We start from the raw sequence: 25,149 nt of genomic DNA, 5'->3' as shown, positions 1-25,149 counted from the left end.
TAGTACAGAGCAGATCTCAGTAAGCATCACCAAGCCTTTGCAAAATGCAACTCTTAGCTACCAGTGCTTTTGCATCAGGCTCCAAATGCTTTTTGGAAAATAGTCTCTCCTCCATCCAGTAACTACACAGCAAAAAAATTATCCCAGTCAAACCCAAAATCAGTTCCCCCACAGCCACCAGCTGGCACTGACTAAAAATACAGATAAATTTGAATGAAACAAATGCTTAAATACAAAATGCTCTCCAGCCCTCTCTACCTAGTTTCTGACGATCTCCTTCAAATCATTTGCAAATAATATCAAAGTGCCTCAAAATTCTGTAAAAAACCTGTTGTATAAAAGCAATTTTATATTTCATCAGTATCTTCAGAGGGGGTTTTTTTCCCCACTCCAGGGACCTTACTGATTTTCTCTTTTTTTTTTAAAGATAGAAAAATTACTACTATGGCAGATACAGAGAGGTAATGCCATAATATTTTCTATAAGATAACACATGTGCTTCATCTCATTAACAAATCATTAACTATTGCAAGCACAGATGTATACAAGCACATATTAAGAATGACTGTGTGAAAGTCAAGAACAAGCAATGATGGGAAGTATAAATTCAGAAACACTTGAAGTCATTAAGACTGTTTAGCTTATTATTGGATGAAATGGCTGTACTACCTTCAGCAGAGAATATATCTGGGAGTTGGTAAAGAAAAAAGACACAGAGATAGTTCATGCAGGAATAGTTTCTGTGCTGTACTCACAGGCTGCACTGCCAAAGGTCTGCCAGCTCTGTGAAAACTACAAAGATGTTTCCACCTTTTCCCTGCCCTACATCTTATTCACAGACATTAATTTCTTGCTGACACACAATGTTTGCTCAGAGCAAACTTCCATGCAAAGTCTAATAAATGAATGCAAAATTATCCAAATAAGCTCTAAAGTTCATCCATTTCCCTTCTGAGCCCTTTCTACAAACAGCTGTCAGAGCACTGAGAGGCTGCAGCTCCTTTGAGCAATACTGAAAGCCACACTAAAGTAAAGCAGCTCTAGCATCAGGATGCCATTCCTGACCAAGAAGAAAAGGAATTGAAGGTAGAGAATAACTTGAAATACCCTCATTACTAGTCACATAACCACCCTTCATCAGCTATAGAGGACAAGTAGTTTAACCGGGACTAGTTTCAGCAAAAAGGGAGTAGAAAGTGCAAAGAAGAAAGTATGTTGGGTTAGAACACAAAAGCACATTCCAAGATAGTCACAAAAAACACTACAAATAAAGGTCTGAAGTCCTAACATTTTATTACCCTACCAAACCTTCTGTAGGAAAGGATTAAGCTTGTAAAATTAGCAAAGTGTAGTCTTAAGGATTAAGTGCACAAACCCTTCCTAGGCTATATTTACAGTCCACCTCATTTCTTAACAAAAGATTATTAAGTCACCACAGAATAAATGTGAGGTCCAGCAAATTAATACAGAATGAAAACCCTGATGCACTGAGAGCTTGTTTCTCAATAGAGCAGCAAGTTCATGTGAGTAACAAAAAACTCCAGATCTTTTGAGAACCAGCTCTGAAGCATCTGCACTGTGAGAAGTTGAGATCCAAATGATAACCCTCACAAGTGACAGAAGTATAAAGGCAAAAAAAGTTTATTAGCAGTTATTTTATAAGCCAGAACTGCCAGAACTTGACAGCATGCAGTTACAAATAAAACCACTGTGCAGTCAAGACTGCACAGAGAATATGAATTTATGTAATACAACCAGGCAAACCTCAAAGGTCCACCCCAAACCAAAATTCCTGGTTACCCACGAAACTGGGACAGCCAGTTGTGGCACATGCAACAGTATTATTTTAGTGTTTGTGCTCATAAGCATGTACTGAAGGCAAGTAATATATAATTTGTATTTATTCCTATTCTCCAGCAGCAGTTTGCCTGAACTTTTAGATAGCCTACAAAATTTTGTTTTAAAATATGTTAGAGTGCTGAAATGAAAATTAAACATTAAAAATCTCAGTCCTGGTGTCATTATCCCCTCAATAACTATAAAGTAAAAAGTCTTGAAAAACTGTTTTATTCCATCCAGCTATAGACAGAGAAGGTTTGCTGGATTTTCCTTTTTTACAGTCAATATTTCAGTTTGTTAACTTCTAAATATTTTCTGATGGAGGCACTGACCCAGAGCTAGGCCTTTCCTCAGTTACCCTTTCCACATTTCCCACAAACAGCTCCTGCTCCTGAGACCCAGGGATTACAAAACCTGAAAGGCATTGTCCTGGGCTGAGTGTACAGGCTTTCACAAGCAAACTCAACTCAAGAAACAGGAACCTACCATCACATGTGAATGTTACTGGTTGCTGGAATTCTTCAATTTCTATTGAAACCTTGATACTGGCACTCTCCCCACTTATATTTCTTTGCAGCATGATTGGACTCAGCACAAAACCTGGATTTGTTTGCTGATCAGTACAAGGAAACTTGGTCCTCAGTCTGGAAGAAGAGAAAGTTTATGAAACATTGCAATGGAGAAGTCCAAGACTAAAACAAAATAACATGGTAATAACCAGAAGGCAGAACAGTAAAGACTACCTTTGGCTCTCTACCTAAATTGCATGTGCAAAGCACCATTTAATTATTCTACTCTCAACAGGACATTGCCCACAATAATTATACAATTAGTAGTTAGACAGGAAAAAAATCTTAAGTGTATAATTAGGTAGGTTTTCCACATAGCTTAAAATATTTAATAGGTCAATTCTTACAGAACATATCCAACTTCTGCAGAAGTTAAGTTCTAAAACAGTTCTTAAAAAGGTAATTCACAGTATTTCAAAAAAGTTAGTTAAAAAAAAAAACAAAAAACAAAAAAACCCCAACAAGCCTCTTCACACATTTCAACTTTTAGAAGTCTAATCTGAACTTAGATACCATGCAGAAGGCAGCTATTCCAAGGTAGCTATTCCAAGCTATGCAAGTTGAGGAAGAGGCTCTAATTGAGGTAAAGGCTTTTATTTAGGACCCAAGCAGTACAGAATATTTACCTACAAGTGAATAAACCATAAAGCTACTTTTAATCTTCTGCTATTTAACATGGATAAAATAATTTAACTTTAAACTTCTGCCAATTTTTAAGTAACATTATAAAAATTAAGAACAGAACTACTCTATAAGGATCATTTATTTCATTGTCTGTATTCTGGACACTAGCAAGAATTTCCAGCAAGAGCTGTCCAGTTGAAAGTCCATCAGTAATTTAAACACTCAGTCTTGAAAGAAAGAGTAACAATTAGATTTAACTAGAAAGTGTTGCAACAAGCCTCTCCTATGTGAGCTTTGTCCTAATCATCATCAGTAAGTTTTCCATATATATGAATTTTCATTGTTTTTGTGGAGTTTCTTTTTCATTTCACAAATATTCCTGCTTTAAAAAAATAGATGGTGTCATGGAGATGCAAAGATCTGTATTTCCTCCAATTATTTCTTGAATTTTGAGCTCAAAAGTAAAAAAGGCAAGAGTAGTTTGTAGTAAGAAAAATGCAGAAAAATTAATCTCAATAAACTGTGGCAGTAAGAAAAAAATCCCACACAATCTTTAAGAAACTTCACTTCATCTTTAGGGATCAAAGCAGAGGCAAGTTTAAAGACTTTGTGCTACTGAATTCCAGTTGTGGAAACAACAAAAAATAAAAGCATTTAAAGGTTGGAAATCATGGAGTGATAGGACATTGCGAGGTGTCTCAGCTAATAAGAAAAAAAAAACAACTTTGAACTCTTTCATCAGAAATTGTGATAAAAAACCAATGAGACAAAGAAAAATACTTTGAGGATAAAAAGGATACAAACAAGGAAAAGTGAAAGTCACAGAACCAAAATAAGAAAGAGGACATATGACAATATAATAATCTTAGTACTGAAGATCTTAACAATTCTGTTGCATTCTTGGAGAAAAAAAAAATAAACAAACCAGGACAAACAAAACCAGGAAAAACTGAGATAAGAAAAGGAAAAAGGATACATACTGAAATCTATCCCATCAAGAAAAAAAAAAAAAAGGACTGTTCCTGTCAAGCTTACTGCAAATGAATCATTTAGCTTTTTTTTCCTCTTCTGCAAGTTAATTCATATTCAGCCATTTCTTACTTTGTAACTGCTTCAGAAAAAGCTGACAGTTCTTGATTCTGCCCTTCAATTGCTTGGAGAAGCACGCTTTCTGTCAGCGTGCCAATGGTCCCATTGTCTTTCTGCAACTCAAAGATAACACAGGATTTAAATAGCTGCAAACATATTCCTAAAGCCAGCAAAGCCACATGCAGATGAAAGATTTTCATGAGCCTGAGGTTTACTATTAGTTTTATGTCTATTTCTACATGGAGAAAACCATGCATCACTACTAACTTGAAAAGTATAGATTCACTGGAGCAGTGACTCCTTGACAGCAGGTCATTTATTTGCCAGCATCATTATCAGTTAATATTAAGTTGCAAACAGTTCCTGAGCTCTCAGCAGTGACCTCTTGCATTTGGATTTGGCTAAATTCAGCTGAACCACAGATGGAAGAAAAACATATTTTTCCTCCAGTTCTGCAATTCAAATTCAGTGTAGTTCCAGAAAGAACCACTACATATCACTGGTGCCCATGATTATCTCTTCCTACAAAGCAGGAAAACACAAGTTAAACACTGGAAGGAAATAATATTCAAAACATGAAACTTACAACTAACCCCATGGAATCAACTTACCACTGTTTTAATTCTTATGCCAAATGCTCCCATCACCTCCCAAAACTGTAAACCACAATCTTTAAAATATCCAATCCAAAAAGCAACTGCTAAAAGAGAGCTGCAGTTCAAACAGCAAAATCTAATAAACTTAAAAAACCAAAACAACACAGATCTGCAGCAGGTTTTAAATCCATATCTCTTTTCTGATCCAATTCACAACACATTCCTACAAAACGTGGAGTGCAAAAAGCAGAGAAAAGTTGGAATAACCAGTGGAACTCAGCTGTCCATAGTATAACAGCCACCCATAGCCTGGAGGATTCCTGAAGCCAGATCCTCCCTGGAATCAGTTACATGACCAGTTACATCTTTCACCCAAAGATTTTACAATGCTTATGGAAACCTTTAATCCAACCACAAGGCCAGGAAAAAGCAGACTGCACTACAGTTTTTCTAAAAATCACTACAATTTATTCATATTTGAAGTAGTGGTTAACCACTTAACAGGTAGGTGGGTTATTTATTATTAGCCCAAGTAATCAGCTAATTTCATTAGAGTGTATCAGACAATATAGTTAAATTAGACTCTCAGAAAAGGGGTCAAATCTGAGAGAACCACATAATGTCAGTCTTTTCCTTCAAGCACTTTTTTCCCTTCAAATTAACTTTAAGCAGTACAGCATAAACTTGGAAGAGATACAACCTATAATTGCCACCTGAATTGCACTTAAACCTAATTATTTCAGCTAAAATATTGGTTGCATGAACACTGATCAGTCAAAAGGGCAAATTCTGTGTAATTGGGGATTAGCCATACCACAGGAGACAATTAGAACAGGAAGCTGCAAAGCCACAAAACTGAAATGAGCTGCAGGAGCATGCACAATACCTTAAATTTAAACAGGTTACTCTATTGTAACATCTCAGACAAGTTCTATCACATAAAAATACTGGGCAACCTCACAAGACCTGCTAACCTGTGCAATTGTATCTAGTAAACACACTCTAAGCACTTGCACACCATCACCACCAACAATCACAAGGAAAGAGGCAGGGACCAAACCCAGGGAAAGGCAAACACCTATGATGAAGGTTCATCACCTGCTGGCTGGCACTCAACACCAAACTCAGCCACTGCACATCAAGAAGCTGCTTCTACAAATGTTAAATTCGATTTAAAAACTCTTTAAGGAATACTACAAATAGGATGAAAGCATTAAACAAGGGGCCTGTTTAAATAAAGTCACACCAGTGATGAAACACCACTTTATGCCACTGTGTGACACTTCTGAATTCCTTACAGAAAAATTTGCAAGTTATTCTACTGTTAAATTCAAAATTTGGGGAACTAACAAGGCATGTCAACACATGCAAGCTTAGCCAGGGTAAATAATAAATTCTAATCTAATGAGCAAATTAAAAACCAGATTTGGTTATCCATGGTTCACCTCAGGGTCACACTTGGCTAAGGAGAGAAACCTCATGTTATTACAAATATGTAATGATGGAAAAGAGCTCCTGGTGGAAAACTAAGAACATCAAACACCTTATTTTTAGCTGAACTTCAACATTAATTTTTCATCACTTTTGGGAAAATAATTTCAGGACAACAAGCTCTGACAAACTAAGAATTCTATTTAAACCCACTGGAGTCAGATGGGTTTTGAGCAACAAGTAGAATTTTAATTTAACTTCCACTTGGGTCAATCTAGGAGGTGCAAAAGCTATCATCAGTCAAACAGGAAATAACTTGAAAGAAAGGACTTCAGGCCAAACGAGATAAATAATTAATGTCAGCACAGGCTGCAAAAATAGAAGTGATCTGTAAATACAATTAATCTGAACAATGACAAACAAACCCAAACCCCAATAAACTAACAAAAGTCAAGTTAAATAAAATTCCATGAGTATACAAAGTCACAATACTCAGCAGCTCTGTGGAAAGCAAGAGAAAACAACACATAAAAGAGGACAAAATGATGCTTCTGCTTTCAGAAATGAGTGACAAACACTGAAGTATTTAAGGGGGAATACTAAATGTATAGTTACTTCAAACATGAATATATACATAAAATAGGCAATAATAAGAATAGATACAAATAGATACTTCACCAAAACAAAGCAATACATGGATTCAGGCATTAAACAGATAGATAGTCAAAAGTTTTGATAGAATCAAAATACTAATATTTTTTTCTAAAGGGGCAATGAGACTGAGTTTTTCAGGAAGGGTTTGGGGGGAATGATCCTGACACAGTTAAGATGTAAGACTTAAAAGTATACTTTGAAGAACATATAAACCCAGGGTAAATGGGGTAAAATACAAGAGAACTGTAAAAAATAGAGGCCACATAACTCAGCTTTCTATTATATTGAGTAGAAAATTATTTAAACTAGAAAATAAAGTAGAAGCACAGGATAGGTAAAAGAGAGACTATCCAGGTTATATTTCAAGGATCTCTAATTGAGAGATTAATCTTTAAATCTATTTATTTTCTTCTTGAATAACTCAGCAGAACCCTGCTAACTCACAGTCCTGTATCATCACCCACCTTCATAACACAGGCTACAACTGGAGTGTCTGGAGGGGCACAAGTGGAAAGTAAATCTCAAACCTTCAATTGGGCATTCACTGCAGAAGTCTGCTACAAATTAAGAACTTGTTTGAAAAAGATGGTGACTTAAAAATTAATTGATGTTGTGGTGCTATCATAAATAAATGTACCAAGAAGGATGGCCCTGCCTGTCATGAGGGTTTATTGCTGATGTACAAGGCACGTGGTACCTTGTGCTCTCACACAGAGAGCTAAAATTCTCATAAGTCATCTTCAAAAAAATAAAAAAGCAAAGAGAAGCTCTCACACAGAGCCTGCAGTGAAAGCTGACAGAAAGTCACCATCTCTTGTAACATGTTGAGGTAAATATCAAAATCATTCTTTCATCTTAAGTACCTGCTGTTCCGTCCTGAAAGAAGAACATTTGCTAAGAGCTAGTTACAAATGTACTGTGCTGAAAATCAGATGACTGATGAGGAGGAGCTGGAGCAGCCTTTAAATCAAAAGTGGCAGGAAGAAAAGACCACATGTGAAGGCAAAGCCTGAACTTCATTTATGAACCAGGAGTCAGTACATGACATGCAAATAGCAGGAGACTGGACCTTATCAACAGGAAAGACCCTTTGAAATCCCACACTCTTGAAAAAGCCTGGAATGCATAAAGCCAGATTTCATTCAGCAACAGTCAAACATCACTTCCTACAGACCCCACCTGAGAAGCACTGCTCCAGTGCAGGGCAGTTATTAGCCAGGAGTTAATTACAGCCAACCACCCAGCACTGACAGACTGACAAACACATCACCAGGTGACACAGCAAACTGAGAACAAACTGCTTGAGCCAAATGTACATGCCTCTCCAAATACTACTAAATAACAGAGCTAAAGTATCACAGCTCAACAGCAAATGGGGGAAAAAAATTAAGTCAGACCCAAGAGCTGTACACATGGCACAAAACCAGAGATAAATGGATTTTTTGGGTTTCAGGGTGGTTTTTATTACTTCTCCACTGGCCTTCTACTGAAGTTTTGCCAGAATACTGACACCTAACCCAAAAAAAAACAGGAAACCCTTCAAATGAGGGGCCAAAAATTTCACTTCACTGGAAATTTAGACAGCTTTTTAGGCCACAGTCTAGTAAATATTCCTATTTCTGAGAAAAAACCTCCTCCAGTCTGGGGGTGGGGAGGGAAGATATAAGGAATTATTTGGAAAATATCCTTGAGTGATAACAGTTGGTTTTTTACAGCATGTCCCTAGCCTATTAAAAACACCTAGAAAAACAACACGTAAGATTTAAAACATCTGTAACCAAAGTCTCCAAAGCAAACAAACAGTTTAATTCCCATTCTCTAACCAGTTCCTCCAAATACAATTTTTTTGGCCATTACCACACTTGCCAGGGTGCTGGCTTTTCCACTGAAAACTTCTCCACTTCTCTTTTAGTCCTTCAAAAAACACCCCAATACCCAGAAGTATTCATTTCCACTTTCTAGTGAGCAGACTAATATTTTAAAACACAATGTGGGTATTTTTTTGTGGTGGAATTATCACAGAAAAAAATATAGAATAAGTTAAATAACTTACATTTCTTTTACTGGACCTGTGAAAAAGTAGGATGCCCCAATGGTGTGTAATTAAGCAGGTGAGGCTGTGACAGTATTGATCACCTGCTGCTCAGTTTGCTTTTGACACAAACTGCATGTGCTCCATGTTCAAAGGTAGGAGTGCCATAACTAAAGCTCCTGTTGAGAGTTTGGTTTTGAATATTTCATTAAAGTGGTCCTAGAGAATAATCTCCCAAACATCTTTTTGCCCTTCCTGATGAAAGTAACATCACACAAAGATGGTTTGCCCTCTTCTAGAGCAGTACAGAGTTTTTGACCCAACAGCCACTCCACCACCCAGCACAGTATAACCAAAAGTTCTGTCCAGCATCTCTACACAGAAGGAAAGCTTTCTACCCTGGTCTTGTACAAGGCAAGATAAAACTTTCAGTGCTTAGCTCGCCACCTTTTTATTTCACAGTATCATGTGAATTGCTCATAAAATTGAAATATTTATCAATATGATTAGACATTTAATTGTGCTGAGTATTATTTCTGTTTCTCAGTAAGTATGGAAGGATTACACAAGGGCAAAGGTATTTTGGGAGATAATTTGGTAGTTATATTCAATTTTCTGAACAGCACTAATACATATGCCATAACATCACATTATTTGGACACTGCTCAAGCCAAGTAATACACATAAAATAAATAACAGACCTTAAAGTGTCTTTAAATACTGTCATTGATTTTTACTGTTATACTGCAATTCCAAGATAGTGATTGACATACCTGTGATGTTTGGCCCTGTAACTTTGCAAGCTGAGTTGTTCTCATGTTTAAGGACTGGCTCCTCGTGACTGTGGCTCCAGAAGATTTCCCATTCACCTTTCTTTCCAGGTGACAATTTAGTAACAGCTTTTCTTCCAACAGAACAGCATCCCACGGATCTTTAGCAGTCATACCTGAAGGCCTCTCTCCATCACCCTCTGCCTTGTTTAGAGTCTCCACAGTGTCCACTTTTGGTTTACTCAGAGGATCCAAATCCAGCCAGTCGAATTTACTGACATCCCCACAGCTCTCCGAGGCGGGCAGGTTGGACACTGCAGACTTTATGGAAGTCATTTCTAGGTCCGTGCTCGACTTGCCGTTCCTCAGGAACTCTGAAGTGCTTGCAATTTTGTCAAATACTTTTGCCATTTCTGGTGTGAGCACTGGAGGGTAGAAAGGTAGGCTTCCATGTGGGTGGAAAGGTGTGGTAGCTGCCAGGGGGTAGGAAATGTATTGTGACTGTCTAGGAAGACCAAGATAAATAGGCTCTCTAGGGGGGTAGGACGACATACTTGGATGGAATCCATTCTGAAACATACCAGTCTGTTTTGTGTAAGAAGCTGAGGTGTAAATAGGAGGTAAAGTGCATGTCACAGGTGCTGGTATTCCAGGTGTCCACTGTCTCCTCTGACCCGTGGGCCCAAGATAAAATTGTGAAGATACAGATGGGCTCAAAATAGGACTTGCTGGTAATGTAGGTACTTTACTAGATTCAAAATTGTCATCCAGCAGCAGTTTCTCTAGTTCAGCATGAGTAAGCTTCTCTATGTCAATGGTACTTAGTTTATCTTCCATGCTCTTGGCATCAGCCTCTGGAAACACCATGAGATCATGGTCCTGCTTGTTATGAGTCTGTGCTTTTTGTCTGGGGCTGCTCAAAGAATGAAAGGTTTGTTTATTACCAGCTACACCTCTTTCTTTCTGCATCTTGGCTAATGCCTCAGCTTCCATCTGCAGTGCCTCCTCTTTGTCCACATCTTTTGCCCTTGGGACTGACAGAGAAGGTGAGGAGCGCTGTTTGAATCCATTGCTGCTGGATATCTGGGCCATGCCGCACGAACAGGTGTCCATGTAAAGCAGCAACACTTCCCTTGCACTGCCTGCCCACCCTTGGCTTCAGAGCGGATTCAGCAGACCTGGAAAGGAAAATAAACATTAGAAACACATGCAACAAATCATACATGGACAACTACTGTCACACACCACCAGCTGAGTTGCACATCCTTCAGAAACCCAGGATGTAAAATTTTGAAGAGGCCAATTTTTGTTTATTTGAGGGGAGGGAGTGTCAAACTTCAAAAGAAGCCACACAAATAAATACACGGTCACTGAATTATGCAAGATCCATTTATTTTTCTCACTCTGCCCACTGGCGCTAGTAAGCACTTGGCTGCTTTTTGCCCCACTAGACCCAAGGCACACAAGGGGCACCCTCAGGTACGTAGCGGTTTTCAGAGTTGAGCAATCACACAGGTGCAGCCTTGGGAGCAGAAGTCATTCTAAGGACTACACAAATACAGCATTGATAAAGCACATTATCTAGAGGACTTCCACCTTACTTCACCAGATTGCAAACCAGACCTTTCAAACTGCTGTACCATGATTGTAATGGTCATAATGACACTGAAGGACCTCTCTTCCTTCGGAAAATATTGTACTTTACCCTCTTAAAAATAATGCTTATGAAATGATATTTCTTGGACAAGCAAAAGAAGCCATTTAAGTACAGCTGCTCATTGACTAATCTCTTTAACAGCCCTTTACAGGAAGTGTCATTCACTACTAGGTAAGGAAAGAAACTCCAAAAGGTCACTTTTGCTTAAGGCCACCACCAAGAAAATGGTATTTTACACTTCTCCAGTTCCAGTCTTGTGTTTAGGACTATGATACAACTTCCCATATTCACCACAATCTCTATGCAGACTCTTTATTAAAATAATCTTGCAAGAGATTACCACAAGAACTGCATTATTTTTCAGCATTATTTCGACTTTATTCTGCAGCTTTTTGCACAAAGCAGGGTCTGAGCTCAGGAGATAAGATGTCTTCCAGCAACAGCCAGTATGCACACTGAGCAGCAAGATAAAAATCAGGAATAATGAGTTTCTGCTAGGAAGGTTACATAATCAGCAATCCTCATTAAAACACAGTTTCACTGAACTAGATGAGCCTTGTAGATGGAAATCATTCTGGGTTTAAATCATGCAACAATCTACAAATTAAGAATTCTCTGCAGCAAATAAGGCAGATAACTCAAAATTCTTTATGTTCTCTTTCAATTCACACCCATTAGAAGGGTTTGGACTTTAGATAGGGTTTTTTTTTCCCCCTTCTTGAATCAAACCAGCGAGATGTGCTTCAAACAAAGTGACTGTATTTCTCTGGACTCCCCACACAGACAGCAAGACTCAGATTTAGAACAGATTCTTTAAATTCTTTAAGTCTGGCCAAGCTTTTGTTTTATCTACTTCATTTCAATGGCTTATAGTGTGAAGGACAGACATCTTTATAAGAGGCTCTATACATTTCAGCTCAGTCTGAAGACAAATCCAAGTGAAACCCTTCACAAAGCAAAATTAAATCAGAAATGATGCTACAGTTACAGACAAGATTTACACTATAGACAATGTCTTCAGAAAGACTGAAACAGTGAGAGACTAACAGAACTATAAAACCCTGAAAACCACACAACTCAAGTCCTGGGGCATAAAGTCTTAAGGAGGAACTTTGGAAGTTACAGGTATGAATCAAGGCACAGGATAATGATGTAAATATTCAGCACAGACAAAGTCTACAGAAAAAAATTGACACCAGAGCCTCTTCCGTACAGCATATGAAGCTGCAGTGTTTGACACCCATTAAAGCCATAAATATTGCCATTAGGAATAAGTCTTGTCCTGTCTGCTGCCTATCTCCAGAGCTCAGCATAAAACACAATCAGAAAATAAATTTTAAAACTCCAAAACTATTTTGCTGGCTTCCTTAATAAACAATGTAGGCCTCTGGTCCCATTAATGGCACAAATGTGGCCTTCAATTATTCAGTACACTCCTGTTAGCAGGACAATTGTACTAAAGCTTCTGCTGAAGATGTACTGTGTATTTTGTAGATGGTCTAAGCCTACAGCCACAGATAATATCCTAGTGAGACATCTCATATACTTGACACCACCTTCTCAGACTGTCTAGAAGCTAAGCTGCTTTAATCTCTTCATTAACTTACAGCTGGTTTAAACTGCTATGTCAGATTTTTAGATGCAAGAACACCCTGACTTACAAAGTCCTCTCAAGAATTCCAAGAAGCAGCAGCCTGAGGAAGTGCAGTTTGCAGTTTTCAGAGTGTTGCTGTTGCCTAAGGATTCTAAAGAGCAGCTGGGCTTTTTCCTGAACTTTATTAAAAAAAATAAAATAGAAACATACTTTCTGAGACTATTCAGAACTGCTTGGGCTACAACTTACAAGATTATCAATTCATTCAGGTGCTGCTTGACAATTACAAGTGATTTTTTTCTTTAGCAGATGAAAAAAAAATTATACGATCTTCAAAGTATTTATATAAAAACAACAGCCAGCTCTTAAAAGAAAAAAAAAAGGCTTATTTGTCTGCTGAATGGCCTTGATCTCCATACCAGCAAGCAGTCTCCTCTTCACAAGGAGAGTCACAACTGCAGATAAACTCACATTCCTGAGCTCTGAGAAACACGGTGCACAGCTACCACAGCACCTTCATCCACAGCATCAGGAGAACGCCAGCCGTGCAGTAAATGCTTGTTTATCTCACAATTTCACATTGCAGGCTGTATTTCGGTCAGTTTATGACAGCACACTTGCACTGACAAATCCAGTGACTTCCAGCACTCAAGATAGAAGGTTATTGTTAGTGGTTATCTGAAAAATTGAATTCCAGCCTTATTCTTTGTAAGACAGCCTCAACAGCATACATACACATAATGGGATTGCTGTATTTAAGTCCTGTCCTTGGGAAACTCCTAAAGTCAGTGTATAAATTTCTATCAAATTTCATAAGCAGACTGTGGGGTTTTTTTTCAAACAGTTTGACATAAAAAAAACTGATACAAAAAAGTCTTATGAAATTGCAAGTTTTGGCAAAAATTCATCCTGCATGCCAGTTCTAAGCAGTAAATTCATATAACACATCAAAAGAAAAGCACCCTAGGCATAAGCATGACTAAAATACTGATAGATCTCCTTTTAAATGCTAACCATGCAGCATTAGTTAACTTTTTCATGTAAGTTTAGCTTCACTTTGAACCTCTCACTTTGCAGCCATTTAAGTTCAAAGGCAGAGAGTGAGAAGAATTTAAACTTCTCCAACATTTACAAAGAGAAGGGCAAATTCCATCAGGATCATCTATCAGCAGGGAATCAAACACTCAGAAAAATAAGTTTCAATTCAAATCCTGGAATCCTGAACCATTACTGACCAAGCTATAGCAACTCACCAGAAGTTTGCAACAACTGGAGGTCACTGAAGACCCAGAAGTGATCTTTACAGAGCTAGGAGTGCTCTCATCTGAACTGCTGCACACTATTTTAAGTAACAGTAATAATCAGTTTTCAGCTGTCAATCTGCTCACCTTCAAGAGCCCTCCTCTTGCCAAGCACTCAAAGAACGTGAGAAACATTTCATTTCTTTTTAAATGAAAGCCAGAAGCCATTGAAGAGATTATAACAGAAATTCAGAAGTAATAAAACGATCCCTACACAGCTTACTTGCCCCCTAATTTTGAAATTGAACAGACACATTCATATTTGGGTGAAGTCACGACATTTCCACTGCTCTAGCAGAACATCACCTGTTTCCTTTAAAAGTGGGTCTAAAACCCCAACCCTGAGCAAGGGTAATGTCTCTTGCAGTCAGGTTTCCCTAATTTGGAGCAGTATTTTCCTTCTCAACCAGCTGTGACCCCACAGGAGTCTGCAAAGCCCTTTGGCTCCAGTCTAGCAGGGTTTCTGCAAGAGCAACACTTCCTTGGTAACAATTTTATATAAATGTGTTTAGAGCCTAAAGTTAAACTGATCACTCAAGTACCTGTGCACTGCTATACAATTTTGAGTATTGCACATCACTCATTCTTTCAAATTAATAAAATACTCTTAAAAAAAAAAATAGCAAGAACGCATTAATACTCAAGAACCAAGAAACTGGAAGATGCCTGACCATCTCCTTCAGATCAAAGCATCTACATGGAATGGAAATGAATTTTACATTTTCACTTAGGCTTAAATTAAAAAAAAAAAAAATATATGCACTAGTCTAGCAAATACATAAAATGGAAGCATGAAGAAATTTCTTTCCAATAAGGAATTTATAGTTTTCTGGTAAGAAGCTTCAGGGAACCAATACAGGACATTATATCTCTACCAGGACAAAGACTCCCAAAATCAAAATTAGTTTCCTATCTTAATGAGCAAGGGATGACTTCAGCAGACATAAATCGTTTTACCTTAAACAGAGGTAATCTCACCATCTGCTCATGTACATGTCACCATTCTTCTCTATTCCAGATGAGTTGCACAGCTTTCTTTTCAAAAGCACCCAAGGCTTGTAATACCCTATTTATAATTTGTTCTACGCAAGCACAGTATTATTTGCTAATTTCTTGACAAGAAGTACTTTATAGCTATCAGAAATCAGTGCACATGAATTCCCTGGAGTCCAAGCACTAAATACAGAAGCAATGATAACAAGTCAGGCCATTTCCTGCATTCCTTATAAAGCAAGGCTCTGGCATACAGTAGCCAGCGCTTCCTCAAAACAAGTGCAATTTTCAAAGTAACTTTGAGGTTATTTTGCCATTAGAGAAACCAAAAATAAAAATACTTGAAGCATGTGCCTCACATTGGATCATAGCTAACTTAGGAATTAACAAATCTTGCCTGCATACCAGAGACAGTAGCAGTTTTATGGGAAATCAGGGAAAACTTAGCAAAATATGACAGCAGTAAAATACTGTGGAAAATATTAATCATCTGCAAAGGAATTCATAGCCAGACATTTGCCACAGCAGGAAAACTCCTTAGCAAAAAAAGAAACAAAAAAGTCACAGGAACTTTGATGTTCAGGAGCCCTCTCTGCCAGATGCATTCAGATTGCTACAAACTGAGAAAAAAAACTGAGCACATACTCATGGCATGACTTCTTGAAGTGCATGACTTCTTGAAGTAAAGCTGTTATTCTTTTAAAATAATGTTAGGTTTAAACTGAGAATTTTATCAAAAACAAACAGTTCTGAAAGGTCAGTGTGATAGAACTGTATAGCTTTAACACTATCTTTCCACTAAAAACTTAGTAGCTTCTCTAATCCAGTCATTTTATTACAATTAGCAAGTGCCTCCTTACAAATGAGATTAACAAAGTTAGCCAGAAAATTGAATACATTTTGTTTCAGCTCATATCTACAGAACCTCCAAGGACAATTTCACTTGCTCAAACACAGCTGCAATTTTTAATTAGACACAAACCCTGAACCAACACTAATTTCATTTGTTTTGCTCAAATAATTCAGATCATAAATACCTAAGCAGGAACTGCATCTCTTCACTCTGATTTTGAAATTTCATTTATGCCTAAAAAGTACAATTTCATCACAAAACCTTTGATCTCAAAGGCTAGGCAAGAATAGGATGTTTCTAGCATTAGAACAGGAAGTCTCAGCTTTTAAGGTCTTTCAACATCAGCAACAAATCCCTTGAAAAATCCAACCTCAGCTGTTTCACTGCTTATAAAAATGTATGTACTACTGAAATCAATTTTCACCCAAGACACTGTGCAGAGGATCATAAGTAGAAGTGGCACACTTTGTAGCTGCTGTTAAATTTGAATCTTCAGGTTTTGATCAATGTTTCAAGAGAGACAAAGCATGGCTGCATGTGTCATGATGCTCCAGATCCCCACAGATCATGTGTTTCCCATGGCCACATTCTTCCCTGCACTGGTCTGCACCACTGGCCACTGCATCCATCAGTAGATGTGGGTACATGCAGATTTGGTACAGCAGGTTTGAAAGCTTACTCAGCACATTTCTGCTATTATACTCCTCCCCTCAAATTCTGAACCTAACCAGTACTCCATTTAGGTCTGTTAAGAGATGGGGGTCATAAAGATAATCAAATTCCATGGACATTTCCTAAAAACAAAAACCCTGACCCTGCCAAGAATACTGGGTGTCACAGCTCCAAGAAAACTGTAGCATGAGCTCATATAACTGGACTCTGCAGATTTATCACCAGGATAAACTTTACAAATGATTGAATCATGGCAAGAAGTCCTTAAAGCCAATCAGAGGAAGACACAAATCAACAGGAAGCTTGGCATGGGTTTCATCAGCTGTAGAACTACTCACCAAACCTTGCATCCCCGTATTTCTCCCTATCCTGTTCTCAGCTCTCTAACAGCATCCTCCTATCCTGTTCCTGCCCAGTATTTTCTGGATGCAGGTACCAGAAAAGAGCAAGAATGAAACTGATGGCATCCCAGGCTGTCTCATTCTGATGCACTTGGCGAAGATAGTTTTTTCCATACCTTACAGCCAAGCTTATTACCCTCATTGTCTGACAAAGGCTAGGAATTCTAGTTCTGTTGCAATGTTTCTCCTCACAGAATAATGCTTTCAATTCCACTTCGCCTGTTTTAAAAGTCTGCTTTTAAAACCTTTGCACTGGTTCCTTTGCTCTACAGACACCTAAGTGGGTCTTTTCTCCACGTCACCCTGACGTACACAATCCCCCACCAATCCCACTTTTCAAAGGCTACTTGAAAACACTCAGGCAATACAAACTTTCACACAGAATCAACATCAGCTGCTGGCTTTTCCCCATTCTTTAAGCGAGGTCATTGTCCCAAATATTTTGATTTCCCAGCTGAATAATTGGTGCAGTAATTCCCGACTTGCAAAGTAATTTTATTCTGGAATATCACTTTCATGGAACAATTAAGGCTGGAAAGGACCTTAGTTATTCATGCAGTTTGGGGCCTGACCCCAGTAGAGCATAACAAATTAGCTGGAGCATGTAGATAAACTGGTACTTGCATTAATCCTGATCCCAGGGGTACTAAACAGAAGACAGACAATATTTTAAACTACATATTCAATTTTATCAAAACCATAGAAAGTGTCTAGTGTAGGAAAAACAGAGAAAGAATAAAGAAACATCTGTACTGTCTGCTTTAATTACCACAACAGAGATCCCCAAACATCTTGCATATAGTTCTATAATATTTTGCAACTTAGGGAGAGGACCATGTTAAAATACCAATTTTTCCTAAATTATGTGCCTGAAGTAAGCCCTGCAGACATCCTCCTATATCACAAAACATTGCAAACACAGCGAAATGCAGGAGGCTCATGATGCAAGGCACAGAGGCTGTTAGCACAGGGAGATGAAAACAATCCTCCCCCACAGAGATCCTATTTTACTCACTGTGCAGCAGTGCACAACACACACCTTCAACAAAACATCATCAAAAACATCCATGGGGAGGAAACACTGACACCTCAGCAGTGCCCACACTTAACTCTGTATCACTGTATTAGTATCACCCTACCAATCCAACCTAATGCAACTCTGCTGCAGTAGCCAAATTATTTCCACCACTTGCTTCAGCAGCTGAGCTTCCCCTCAGGCAGGAAACTTGCACAGTTTCAGATATAACCAGCAGATGCTTCTTAGTCACACACCTCATATTCACAGGAGATTGAGCAGAATTGCTGATTACTAATTGACAGAAAAAATGCACCATTCACGTGTACCTCTGGGCTTTATCCATTAGAAAATACTAAATGCTTATCACATGTATTGATTCAACAATTACAGCGTTTGTTTGGGTTTGGTTTTTGTACAGTACACAGGTAGAGAACTGAACAGGGTCGCTACACTCAGACCAAAGGTTCATCTCATCCTTATCTTGTCACTAAAGGTGGCTTTGGAAATGCAAATGGGAAAAAGCTAAACCAACACAAACACTTCCTCAAAATACCCTTCTAGTCTCCACTAATTTGACACTCAAGTACTTCCTGAATCCTGAGGTAACTTCTCTAAGATGAAAAAGTTTATCAAGAGTCTTCATCAGCAATTTGTTCAGGTAGATGCTGAACTCAGGTAAACTTCCAGCTCCCACCTTATAACACCTCACTCTGCTCCTCTGCTGTGACTACATCCTAAGCAGAAGATCAGATTGGTTATTGATGACCTGTTCTTGATCAGTCCTTACAAACATCAACCACAACCTCAGTTATTTCCTCTGGGTCACCATGCACTAAACAACCTCCAGATCTGAACCAGTGACATTCCCTTAGCACAAACAGCACAAGCTCCTCACACTCTACACACTGCAAGTTGTGCCTGGGTTTTTGTAAGTGATGTTTTGTTTGTAACTTCAAATTACAAGTTCCAGGAAAGATGCAGACATACCTTCTCCCTCCCAGTTCCATTTCTTCCCTCTGAAGCGACCATCACCTGGACAGCTTAATCTAAGGAAACACTTTCAGTATGTAACACATTTCTACAAAGTTACAGATTGAAGTAAAGCTTCTCATAACTTGTTTTATGTGAGCATTGACGAAAGCATTTCATTCTAAAATTTTTACAGCTTAAGTGAGGTTTATCATTACTGGCACACTGAAAGATTTCCTCCTTCCTTTCCCTGTCCAGTCTGGAAACAACTTCACCTTTCTTCTCACAAAGTTACATCACACCAACCTCCTCACCTACAAAGGAGCTGGATGATGCTGTATTAGATGACTAATTTTATTGATGATAAAGACTGAACCCTGGTTCTGGCAATTAATTACACATCCACATGTTTTACTTAAAATAGAACGATATGTTTACACAGTTACACATCCACAAAGCAAACAACTTACATTTGTGTAATACTCTCTCATTTTTAAACTTGCTGTATTATCCTGAAAACAAATAAACACCAACAAATAATTTCTGTACTGACTGCAGACACTAAAAGGCAATACTTCTAAAACAAAAAAGCTGGAAGATCTTTACCTGAATGTCTTTAAGACTGATGTTATATTTTATCAATTTTAGTCATGTCAGTGTTGGACTTCAACTGTTCTACCCACCAATGTTACTTCACTGCAACTTTTGAAGCTCTCATAAGGCAGCCTCAAGATTGTTCAAGAGTTTAACAGACAAACAACATGCAATCCTGCTTTAATAAAATTCAAATCTAGCATTCATTTTTCTAAATAACCCCATACCGTCTGGTTTTGGTCCCACATCAAAGCCTAAGACAACAACAAAAAAAAAAGCCTTCCAAAACATCACCTCAGCATTTTTATTCCTTAAACAACTTTTTAATCCAAGTGTCTCCAGCTAGGCAGCAAATACAACTGCAACACTAAGTAAGAAATACCACCAGCTTCAATTTCGTTTGAGAAGCATGAAACAAAGGAACACAGAATCAGTATATTTTTTTTCACTTGACATCTTGAAATGCATAATTTTCCATTTAAGGTGTTCAATTTTGTTTGTTAGCACACAGAGAGCAACTCAAATCAGATAAAAATCACTAAATCATCAATTTCCATACAATGATTATATGTCCTCATGAACCTTTGAGTTCTAAGAGATGGCAGCAATAACCCACAGGAAAGAGGAACCTCAAGTACATAAATCAGAGTTACTAACGCACTGTAATTAAGACAAATCTATTTTATTAAATCAATCAAAATATTAAATATTTCCAGAGATCTTCTTTGTGTTTTTCATAAACAAGCATCTCTAAGAGACGTAAAATAATATTCAAACACAGCACACCATTTAAGAAGATGAGACTAAATAACCTATTGCTTGTCTGGCTTGTGATCCTCTCCCCAAAAGGTCATTTAACTTCCAGTTTTTGTCATTTCTGCCTGCCTTCTCTCCCTCTGCCTTTATTTTACACAGCTTTCTTTCACTGTCCCCTTATTCTTACCGGTTTTGTTCCAACTTGCAAAAGAACAAACACAACCCTAAAAACCAAACATAACTTGGTGGGAATTATAATCCCTTTCTCCTTCTCCCACAAATGTGCCAAGTGAGGCCAATTTAAGCAACTTCTCTTCCTCCCAGATACATAAAGTTTTTTACAGGCTCACTCTCAGTGTTGGGAGAATGAAGCACACAACTGCCTTCAAAGCCAACAAAGCCATATAAAAAATACTTTTGTCTGATTTCATTTCCCCTGCCCCATTTCTGCTTCCCCTTTGGATTCTTCATAAATCATCCATCGCTACTACTCCTGAACACAGCTTATATTCAAAGCAAGTATTGCACAACATCTTGAACAAACATCAGACATTTTTTCTTACATTTTCAGTTCCCTTTGGGAAGAGATCCGCATTAAACATGCAATGTTATTGGTTAAAACCTCTGCATCTTTCCTTTAGCCCAAATCAGTTTAACTGTGCTATGCTCTAGTTCCAGGCTTGTAGTAAGTAATACAATGAATAGAAAGACCACCAGAATAATCTCCTTTTCTTCCAAATGCTTTTAACTGCATCTTGCTACCACATCCTCCCCCCAACAACAGCATAGCTGAAGTGGGAGGTTACTTGTGCTAACAAAAGTACAGGAATACCTTTTTTATTGTGTTGATACAGAATAATAAACTAGACCGAGCCAAGAACAGCAAGGTGCTCACAAACTTCCGCGTATCACTAGAAATATCGGCAAAGCTCCCGGAGGAAACAACAGAGCTGTTTAGGGATCAGCTTTGTAAACATCCAACTTTTCTGGAACCGCAGCCACGCACCAACCCGGGCCGAGCCAACCCCGTCCAAAGCCAAGCAGGTGATGAACACAAAGGAGACCTAAACCTGCTGGGTGTCTGCAGCCACCGCCAAGGTGCCCCCTACGCGGGCACCTCCCGAGCTCCCCGCTCCGCGCCGGTGACAGCTGCCCGCCGCCCGGAGACTGCAGCCCCGGGTCCACACAGCACCTCTGGCACCTGCGGAGCGCGGGCAGCGGCTGCGGACGGTCCGCGCCCCGAGCGGCGCCGCTCCAGCGCTCCAGACGCGCAGATCCCGGCTGGAAGCGCTTCCCGCAGGCGGTGCCGCCGCCGCCCGGCTCGGGGAGCCCGCAGAGCCGCGGGACGGGACCGGACAGGACGGGCCGTGCGGACAGCGCTGCCCCCGGGCCCGGGCCCGCCGCTCGCAGGTGCCGCCCGGCAGCGCGGGCAGCACCGGGGCCGCGCCAGGGCCGCGCCGGCGGCAGCAGCAGCGCCCGGAGGCCGAGGGTCGCGGAGACCCCCGGGAGGGGCGGGCGAAGCGGGGCACGGCGGGGAGCGCAGCGAGCGGCCCCGGCAGGGCGGGGCCGGGACGGCACGGGGCCCGCAGCTCAGCCCGACCCCCGGGGCTCCCCGCGCCTACCTCGGCCATTTCCCCTCGTCCCTGCTGCTCCCGGCGGGAGCGCTCCAGGCTGCGGGCAGCTCCCCCCGCTCCGCCGCGCTGCGCTCACTTCCGCCCGGCCGCGCGGGGCGGGGCGGAGCGGGGCGGGGCGGGGCGGGCACCGCGCTGGGCCCGGCCCCGGGGCCGCCTCACCTGAGCCCGCAGCGCCGCCGCGGCCCGGCCCGCGCAGGGAGCCCGTCCCGCCGGGGCGGCCGTGGGGGGGGCCGCGGGGCCGGGTGGCGCTGGGGTGACTCTCCGTCATTTCCTCCCCTTATCGGCCGATCTTCCCAAGAATGCTCGGCATGACTGGGAACTTGCCCAACGCACCAGAAGCGTCCGTCGGGGGGGCTGGAGCCGCGCCGCGGACACAATGGACTTCCTCGGCCACCGGCAGCGGGGGAAGGGCCGGGGCCGAGCCGTGACGCTGGGGAAGCCGGGGAAGCCGGGGAGCCCCAGCACCGGGGGCTGGCCTGCGGGGATGAACCTCCAGCCCTTGCCGGCGGACGACCCCGGTGGTTTGGAACCTCACGGAATTTTGCTTAACTAACTTCAGAAACTACTTGGCCGGCAAGGGCAGATTCCTGTTGTCAACTCCAACCTTCCTGACATACCAAGACGTTTCAGAAACAGCAAATATTTTGGTTTGACCTTCACAATAGCTTCAAAAGAACGAAATGCTTTGGGTATGCCCTAAAGTATTGCATGTGGGATTTCATACAAAGTTTAGACAATGGGCCTTTCATAAGATCGCATTAAAAGCTGTAATGGACATTTAAACGTAGCAGTATTATTTTTAATGTAGATGTAAAAGAATTCCAGAGGGAATAACTTTATATTCCATCCACTCAGGGATTACTTAAAATAAGAGAAGTATTCAGTTTATGCCTATTGGTACTTTATTCTGCACTTTTAGCACACTGAAATTCCAAAAAATACAGAACACTTAATGAAGCATAGAAGACACATGAAAAGAAGACACGTCAGTTTAGATGCTACAATATAAATGAACAATGAAAAATTAGTCAGGAGTACATTGCTGGCAGTCACATTTTTACTGTGGATACACATAACCATCATTTTAGCATCTTAGCATTTTCTATTGGATAGATCTTGACCTTACCCCATTAAGGTCAATGAAAGCCCTTGCAGGTGATTTCAACAGGAGCAAAATGGGACTTGGAAGACTGACACAAAATGTGTTCCTGGAGAATCATCACAGACATGACTCTAATTACATAGATTAAAAAAAATTACCAGAGTTCTTACTACCCTTGTGATCTCAGCCATCAGGAATTTTTCAGGCTGACAGTTATTAGGAGAGAAATCAATCCTTTCCAATGCCATTCCTATTTTGACAATCAATAAGCAAATTCTGCTCCAATTTTGAGCACACAGTGGGGCATCAGTAGTAGAAATCTACTCAAAAAAAGAAACCTCAAGGTTCCTTTCCAGATGGTCTATCCAAATCCACCTTCTTTTCAGATTGCATTTGACACTTTTTGTCCTGGCAGTCGTGTCTCCTGGCCACCTCCTCTGCTGGGCTCTGTGGTGATCCTGGCCAGGAGAGCACTGTACTTGGAGCAATTGTGATTACTCACATAAATGATGCTTTACAGAGGCACAATGTCCTTCTGCTGGATCCTGCTGCAAACCAGTCCCAGGCTGTTTGTGCTGCTTTCCCCTTCACACACAGGTCACATTAAACTGCTCCCAATTGCACCTGTGACTCACTGGCCACAGGGTTTAGTCCTGGGATAACCATTTGTCGGTGTTTCATCCATTGCCAAGTAAAGGAGCATTAACCTGCTTAGTCTGAACAAAAGGCAGTTGCCACACCCCACAGTTTCAACAGGATCATGTTGGAATGAGATATCTTCAAGATCCCTTCCAACCTAAGCCATTTTATGATTCCATGGTCATGGCTATTTGATTGACCAACATCCACCATGTTATTACATAATATGTGACAGTAGGTGAAATATGAATTTTACTAGTTGAGATAGGGAAGATGACTTGGTTCATTCCGTGGATCAGTGAAGAATTTTAGACTATTATCAAGCCTGTCTATCAGTGTCAGTGTAAGAACTGTCTGCACTTTTACTTGGAAATTATTTCCTTCTTGTCAAAAAAATTTCCTTGCTATTCCACATTTTAAAAAAATAATTTAAGTCCATCCTTTTTAGCACTATTTCATTTTTGAAAGGTATTCTGAAGGTACTTCATGTTAAATAGGCATTGATTTCATATTAACACACTGAATACAAGCTGAGTGTGCTATTCCTTCCTTTGCTTTCCCAGAGTCACAGAATTATTACAGTTGGAAAGTACTTCCAAGATCACTGAGCCCAACCTTTGACCAAACACTGTGCTGTCACCCAGACCGTGGCACTCAGTGCCATGGCCAGGCATGGCACTTTAACACCTCCAGGGATGGTGATTCCATCACCTCTCTGGGCACTCCCTTCCAGTGTCTGACAACACTTTCAGTGAAGAAATTATTCCTGATGCCCAGCCTGAACTTCCCCTGGCACAACTCCAGGCCATTTCCTCTGGTCCTGTTGCTGAGAGAAGAGACCCACCCTCACCTGGCTACAACCTCTTTTCAGCACTGTAGAAGCAACAAGGTGTCCCCTGAGCCTCCTTTTCTCCAGGTTAAACAGCCCCACTCCCTCAGCTGTTCCTCAGACTTTTCACCAACTTCCTCATCCTTCTCTGGACTAGCTGCAGTACCTCAATGTCCTTCCTGAACTGAGGGGCTCAGAACTGGACACAGGATTCAAGGTGCCAACTCACCTGTGTGAGCTCCAGGGGGACAATCACTGTCCTAGTCCTGCTGGCCACACTATTTGTGATACAGGCCAGCACTTGGCACTGCAGAGCAACTCCAACACAAGCACTTCTGCCTCTGCTTTCATTGTTTCTCAGCTACATCCACATTATCCAATGCCAATTATCAGGTGCACTCTGGAAGTGGTACCAGCCAGTTTTAGAAACATCATTTGTATGTCAAATGCCACATGGCCTCTCCACAGCTGGGCAGCCACAGAAGCTCTCCTTCAAGAAAGACAACTGGTTGGCCTTGGAAGCTCAGCTTCCA

General features: G+C 40.4%; 1 protein-coding gene across 4 annotated transcripts in view; it reads right to left on the bottom strand.

Annotated features, from left to right (window-relative positions):
- Window positions 1-22,172, bottom strand: part of PIK3C2A (phosphatidylinositol-4-phosphate 3-kinase catalytic subunit type 2 alpha) — a 50,276-nt gene extending 28,104 nt beyond the window's left edge. Inside the window, exons 1-4 of one of the 4 annotated variants that reach the window (XM_074543368.1) lie at window positions 22,035-22,172; window positions 9,608-10,782; window positions 4,134-4,240; window positions 2,326-2,483 (exon numbers count right to left, since the gene is read on the bottom strand). In XM_074543368.1, coding sequence (XP_074399469.1) covers window positions 2,326-2,483; window positions 4,134-4,240; window positions 9,608-10,717 — 1,375 coding nt within the window. In that variant the 5' untranslated portion in view covers window positions 10,718-10,782; window positions 22,035-22,172. Of the gene's footprint in view, window positions 1-2,325; window positions 2,484-4,133; window positions 4,241-9,607; window positions 10,783-14,108; window positions 14,712-15,113; window positions 15,798-22,034 lie in introns of those variants that run through there. The other 3 variants (XM_074543371.1, XM_074543369.1, XM_074543370.1) reach the window with 3 other exon arrangements.
- Window positions 22,173-25,149: the final 2,977 nt, after the last annotated feature.

This window comes from Zonotrichia albicollis, chromosome 6, assembly GCF_047830755.1.
Source record: "Zonotrichia albicollis isolate bZonAlb1 chromosome 6, bZonAlb1.hap1, whole genome shotgun sequence".
Taxonomy (NCBI): domain Eukaryota; kingdom Metazoa; phylum Chordata; class Aves; order Passeriformes; family Passerellidae; genus Zonotrichia; species Zonotrichia albicollis.
The sequence above is the reverse complement of the archived record's forward strand: the minus strand, read 5'-3'. Positions and strand labels throughout refer to the sequence as shown.